General features: G+C 35.8%; 1 protein-coding gene across 1 annotated transcript; it reads left to right on the plus strand.

The window, feature by feature from the left end:
• The first annotated feature begins 292 nt into the window (after positions 1 to 292).
• Positions 293 to 5386, plus strand: LOC125818190 (poly(A)-specific ribonuclease PARN-like). Its single transcript, XM_049497733.1, has 8 exons — positions 293 to 638; positions 1079 to 1209; positions 1738 to 1926; positions 1996 to 2108; positions 2481 to 2594; positions 2679 to 2793; positions 2885 to 3100; positions 4227 to 5386. Exons 1-8 carry the CDS (start codon positions 304 to 306, stop codon positions 4871 to 4873), a joined length of 1860 nt encoding a protein of 619 aa, XP_049353690.1. The 5' UTR covers positions 293 to 303; the 3' UTR covers positions 4874 to 5386.
• Positions 5387 to 7214: the final 1828 nt, after the last annotated feature.

Raw genomic sequence — 7214 nt, forward strand, 5'->3', positions numbered from 1 at the left:
TAGTTGGAGTATATAGTGTAATTATTTAGTTGGGATAAAAATATAATTGGTTACATAATTGTAATTATTTTGCTTAGTTCCCCAAAAAAATTAAAATGGGGTGAGTTCATTGCAGAAATTTCAAAGCTGCAGGACCTATCTGTAACCTTTCCAATTGTCATGTGGTCCAAATAAATAGTTCATAATACAGCACTGTAACTGGCTCTGGTGGCGCTCAACTGTGGTATCTGTCCTGCCGTTTCCCGGAGAAAAGTCATCGGAGTTTATCAGGACAGCAAACACTGGAGGTATATTCGTGTTTCAATGTTACAGAGGCGGTTGATTTGCTCGAGGATTTCGAATACCGTTGTCCAATCAAACCCCGGACATAGCCAGAGCAAATGGAATGTAAAGCAAGTTACAAAATCCAACTTCTCAGCGGCACTTGAAGAGATAAGCAATTGTATTTCCGACTCTGATTTCATTGCTGTCTCATTGAAGAATACCGGAGCCTACTCTGCACCCTGGCAACGTATTATGCCTATTGACACCGCCCACACCGCCTATCTTAAAGCCAAATACGCCGCCGAACGGTTTCAGGTCCTTCAGTTCGCCGTTTGCCCCTTTTCCATAAAGGGTTCCAAGCTCATCGTGCACCCGTGCGTCACCTTCAACTCACTCATTTAATTCTTAATTTCAATTCTTAAGATTGTGTTGTGTATAAATTTCAACTAATGTTCTGTTCAATCACAAGTCTTGGGTTCAATGTTTAGATGGTTTAAAATTGTATATTAAAAAGCTATTCGGTTTGCTCAAGTGTGTAAAGTATCTTCTTCTATTGAAGAAGTACCTAGTTTTATGAGGCAGGATATTGGAGGTGGACGGCAGGGTTGGTTCTAATTTTTTAATTGTCAAATATGCTTCTAATGCTCAAATTCTTACTGAAAATGTGGTGTTCACTCTTTCTTGTGTTAGTTTGGTGCTGATGTAAGTGGCAATTTCAGATGAAGGTTTAGTTGCTATATTTCTAACTAATCATTTTGTCTGAGAAAGGGAAACATGAGACATGAATGACAAGTGTTTTGTGCTTTTTGTGCAGATACAACTTTCATTTGTTCCCTCGTGATGAGTTAAAAATAGGGATGCCATCTTATAGTTTCTCTTGTCAATCATCATACTTGACCTCTATGGCTCAAGAAGGTTTTGATTTCAATGCCTGCATATATGATGGTAAGCTGAGCTGGACTGGTTTGAAATGTAACTCATAACTGACATGTTTCTGTTATTTATTTTGATGGTTAATCTATTATTAGAATCCTTAGGTTACCTGCCAAAAACAAATGTTCAGTGGCTTTAGCAATGACCAAAGCACCTATACCCAACATCCGTTATTGGAATATAGATATGTATGGCAAGGAAAAATCTCTCTAGTTGCTGCTCCAGCTGCCTCATTCTCTATGTAATCACGTGCAAAGAACAAGTAGCAGATGCTAATAATGAAAGGAAATATCTTTGCTCAAGTTCTAGAATTGAAGTGCCTTGAAACATAATTCTTCTACCTCAATCATTTTGTTTTGAATCTTATCAGTTTTATTTGACAGCTGAGATTTTTTTTTAATTTAAAAAGAACAGTTCTATTTTTACACTTTTTCTATAGTAGATGCTATAGTTTTCTCTTGCATACCTTTAGCTGGCTGAGTAGCTTTTGCCTGAAAGCCGAAGTAACCTTCCTGCACCCTACCTTTCTTGTTCTGACAGGCATATCATATTTATCCAAATCACAAGAATCAGCTGCAGTAGATAGAATTGGAAATGCATCACCTATAATCTGTACAGTTCAAACTCCATCAGGATATACAGTTGCTGATTCTGTATTTGCAGAAAGGATCAAATCTCGAGTTAAGAATTGGATAACTGCTTGCAAAGACACAAACAAGAAGCCTGAAGGTGAGCAGAATTATCTTTGTCAATTCAACTCTTCTTTGCTCTCTTTTTTATACTCATGACGTCTTGCAGATGCTCTAATCAGTTCCTTGAGAAAAATTGTCACGGGAGATGACGTATATGGATCCAGACCTTGCTTGAGCATAGATGTCTGCAGTGAACGTCAAGTGCGTCTTGTGATGGAGGTGTCTATCTTTTCTTTCTTACCTTTTGAATTGTGCTCTTGAATTTTCATAGAAACAAAACAAAACAAAAAAAAGCCGAAGCTAAAGATGCTGTTTATGGTAGCATACAACAACAACAACAACAACATACCCAGTGAAATCCCACTAGGTGGGGTCTGGGGAGGGTAGAGTGTACGCAGACCTTGCCACTACCTCGTAGAGGTAGAGTTTATGGTAGCATACAATGTTCCAAATTTGATTATGTCCTGAAGAATGATGCCTATAGAAATTAATTGTTATCAATGTTAAAGGTCCTGTATATCCCATTACATGGAACAAAAAATCACTTAATTTGTTCTAGCTGATATTTATTAAACTTTTCTGTTGGGCCAGACACTGAAGAATTTTGTTGACGTCATACCTTTGCTAAACCCAGCAAAGGGAGGAACAATAAGGCCTGTTCGAGTTGTTTTGACAAGTTCAGAAGAAGACAGGATTCTTTTACAGGTAATAAACTAGCTTACGAACTTTGGTTTAGCTGCTTGTTGATGATTATCTTCTCCTTCTATGAATATTGCTTTGTACTCACAGAAGGAACTTCAAAATGAGGAGAAGGAGCATAATAAACGCCTCCGTGGCTTTCGAGAGGTGATCGATTTGATTTCCGCTTCTCAGAAACCTGTTGTTGCCCACAACTCTCTTAATGGTCAATCTCTATGTGGAAATTTTTTGCTCATGTTAGAATGTGGTGACCATGCTTGTTATGTTATTTAAACATTTTGCATTTTATTTGGCAGATTTTACTTTCGTTCATTCCAAGTTCTTAGCTGCATTGCCATCAACGCTGGAAGAATTCAGAAGTTCATTATCTTTGGTCTTCCCGAATGTACTTGATGTCAACCATCTTATGAAGGAAATCAGCCCTCAGACAAAAGTGAACAATTTGCCTGCATGTATCTCATATTTGAAACAACGGTTTTTTGCCCCTATTGATATAGAGATACCTAACCAAGGCAAGTACCCCTGATATCATGAGGCGCATGTTAGATAACGTATTTCCAGCTTTCGTTACAATGTGGTTATGCTTAATAACTTGTGGGTCGTTTGGTTGCCGATCACAGAGGAGTTATCCATCTATTAAAACTAGCATAACTTTATACTCCTTTCATTTCAATTTGTTTGTCCTGTTTTGACTTGCCATGGAGTTTAAAAAAAGTAAAGAAGTTTTTTGAATCTTGTGCTTTTAAATTAAAGATATGTCAAATGTATTAAATTGCCCTTTAATCTTGGGGTCTTAAACATGCCATGTGAAAAGTTGGAACTAAAGATTTGCCAAAAAAGAAAAGAGTCATTCTTTTTTAAACATACTAAAAAAGAAAATAAGAACAAACAAATTAAAATGGGGGGAGTACTAGTATATTGTTTGGTTACAAAAGCAGGGCAAAATAATCTCCACATAGAGTCTAGCATAAGTTACAATGTAAGGTTGGTGTCTTTCTTTTCCACATCAAACATAGCATTGCTAATACATGTTTGGTTCATATTTTTCTTTTCCACATACCTAATGCATGCATAATTTATGAGGGAATCTATGTATTATTTATGTAGGGTAGAATATAGAATAACTAATATATGAATAACCGAATCCTGCATAACTATTTTGACATGATTAATCCTTGCATTACTAATACCTACAGAATTTATCCCTATGTAACTCTAAGTAGATACCAAACGCTCCCAACATGTTGCCTGCTGGGAAGTGGCAATATCCCTGTGAAGTTTTCCATCTTGATATGTTATTGCAACACTTCTGTGTTCACTACCTACTCCGTCCCCCAACTTTTAGATCTTTTAATTATGTTGCTGGCCAAGAAAAAAAATTATATATTGCTGACTGGACTAGATTAATTTTTTTTTGAGTCAAGAGTTTTTCAGAAACAACCTCTCTACCCCACAAAGGTAGGGGTAAGGTCTACGTACGTCTTATCCTCATCAGACTCCACTTGTGGGAATTCTCCCCAGACCGCACTTGTGGGATTACATTGGCTATGTTGTTGTTGTACTGGACTAGATTTTTTCTGGCTTTGCATGCAAATTTTGATTGATTTCTCTTATAATTGCTTAAATTAATTCTAACAGCTGAGGTGAATGAAGTGAAGACTCTTGGACATGATGCTGTGAAGATAAGCCAATTGTTCGCAAAGCTGTGCTCCATATTGAAAATTGCTCCAAGAACTCCTGAAGCTGCTGTGGGCCATTTGCCTGATGCAATTGAATGCTACACAAACTCGTACTGCCCTTGCTTTACCAGTTCTCATGGTCCCGCTGATGTAGATGTTAGTGTGAGGACTAACAATACTAGAAAGATCAGTAGTAAAAATCTAGTTTTCCTATGGGGATTCAGGGATGTTACATCTGCAGGAAAGCTGAAGAGCCTCCTATGTGGTTCACATGAAGTTCTCCATGAGTTTGATGTTAGGATGGTGGATAAAAGTTGTGCAGTGGTTGCTTTCAGGAATCCTGGTTTTGCGGAAGTCATGTTGCAGCTAATGGACTCTGGAGGAATTTGCACTAATATCCTGAAGGAGATGCTGGCAGACGGCCTGACAGCTGCAGGTTATGAGACCTACCAGAAAGTCTGTGAGTTGGGTCTATGGGAAGCAGATTTAGCAAGTTCCATGGGAAAGGCTTTGGAAGAAATTGAGAGCTTCTCAGAAACACAGTCGAAAGAGCTGTCAGGGATGTGTTGGAATGATGATGAAATGATTAACCTGGATGACCTTTAAGATGCTTCATAAATCTGAATCATGTATACCATTACCAAAGCCAAGACTGACTGATTTTAGTATGCCGGCTTTCATCATGTATGTTTTGTTGATTGTCCTAGTTGCTGCCATTAAAGATGTATGCAGGAATGAAATTGATAGTTGATGCATCAAATGGAGAGAGTGGCTTTTTGGTGGCTATCATGGCAAACTAAGCCATTGTATATAAGTTGACGTGTTCTCTTGGATTTATGGCATTTGCTTCTAAAGAAAATTACGTTTTAGCTGACAAGGAGATCGCGTCCTGTATTTTTTTGGACAATGAGATCAGAGGATAGCTGGTTTCCGGAGGATACTGAAGTAGAGTGGCATTATTTGGTGTATCGAAACGAAGAGATAATATTTGATATGGTCACTTCGCTAAGGGTAGTTAAATTCTAGACCCCTAATATTGTTTACCATGTTTTCAAGAAATTGGTTCACCCTCATTCTTGTATCATGAACTTTTCTGCTAAGGTGAGGTTGCTTTGAAGACTTTAATGTTTGTACTAACTCCACCCTTAAATTATGCTGCTAATTCAATGGCAAATATGGAGTGTGCATTGATCCAACCATTTAGGAATTCTATCATATTGTCAAGTTTGTTCCAATTGCATATCATTTTATGTCAAGAGGGAGGACATATAACATTTTGTAACTATCATTTCTTTGGTGACACAAATTATATGGGTCAAATATATATTTATCAAGACTCTTTTGTTTTAGAAAATTTTATGTGCATAATTGAATTTTTTTTACTGTCCATAAAATTTTATGTGCATAATTGAAATTTGCAGGAAAAAAAGTTTCCTACGGATTTTCATGCTAATCCCCAGGAAAATTCTCATGTAATTCACACTTTTCTTGTAGTTATGTTGCTACTTGAACACTTTAATCTTATTCTTAAATTATCACAAGTCATCATATTAGTCTCATATGAATTCTTCATGTGTTTTCCCCTTTTAGGGGATTAGGATCATAGTTATGGCCTTGTCCTTATTTTTATTTGTCCTAGTAAGTAATGATAGCCTTAATCTCCTAATCATGCGAGGTGGTGATGGTTATAGGTGCACAGCTTGATTGACCCCTACTCAAATCAATCTTGTGTTTGTGGTATAACTTAAGTATGCTTGGCATGGAAGCTATAGTAAATCTTGAGAAGCGATGACATTCCAAGTATGTACAAAGATTTTTCCCATCATGGCAAGAATCTTAAATGACCTCTCCTATTTATGAATTAAATTTATTTTCATGCCTCATAGTGTCTTGAACTGTCTCGGGCTAAACTTAACCATGATCATATCCCCAACTTCATAGTTTGTGGGTACCTCGTACATATTGACACTCAATTTTGGCTTCATACAATTATTTAACTAAAGTTTTAATAATAATAATAATAATATAATTATAATTATAATAATAATAATAGAATATATATATATATATATATATTTATATATTATGAAAATTTGTAGGAATACGAAAAGATTTTTTAATTATTTATTTTATTTAATAAATTTATTTCATAAATATTATTTTTTATAAAAAAAATTAAATATATTATATAAATATTACTACTTACTCTCTCATTTTTAAATTTCACGTCAAATAAATTTTTTTCTTAAGGGTTAACTCAATTTTTCTAATTAAATATAATTTCTATTATTGCGATAAATATTTTTCGACATTTTTTTAAAGTTAGGAAAGCTTAATTAATTAACAAGTTACTAATTTATATTAATTTTATTTTTAGAATGACTAATTTTATCAAATAAGCTAGTCTTGCAAAATAATTATTTTTAATTTAATAAATTATGGCTATCTAATAAGGAAGGTGTTATAATTTAAATGGACCCAATTTGAGTAAAAAATTTGGCAATCCAAGTCTTTTTAATTCAGCCAATCCGTGTGCGCCACGTAAGAAGCACATGGATTGTGCTTTTTCAGCTTAAATCTTGACCATCCGATTTAATCCAACAACTTTAATTAATTCATATTATATATATATATATATATATATTATTAATTATTTTAAACCCTTTATTTTATTAACCGTCCGATCAAACGATCGGACTACCGAGATCAAAACAAAGATTTTCCTAAACCTAAAAAGACCCCAGCACCTACAATCTTTCTCCTTCCCCAGAACATCTTCTCCATAGATGCCCAGGCGCCGCCCACGCTCTTTGCTCAGACCTCTATGCTAGCTGCGTCTTCTCCACAGACGCCTATGGCCGCCCCAAGTTCCTCTCGCATCACCGCCCCACGTGCTCCCCCATCCCCTTTGTTAGAGAAACAGCTCTAGACCGTCGAAAAAAAGCCC

This window comes from Solanum verrucosum, unplaced genomic scaffold (genome assembly GCF_900185275.1).
Source record: "Solanum verrucosum unplaced genomic scaffold, falcon-dt-bn FXZP01000898.1, whole genome shotgun sequence".
Classification (NCBI taxonomy): Eukaryota; Viridiplantae; Streptophyta; class Magnoliopsida; order Solanales; family Solanaceae; genus Solanum; species Solanum verrucosum.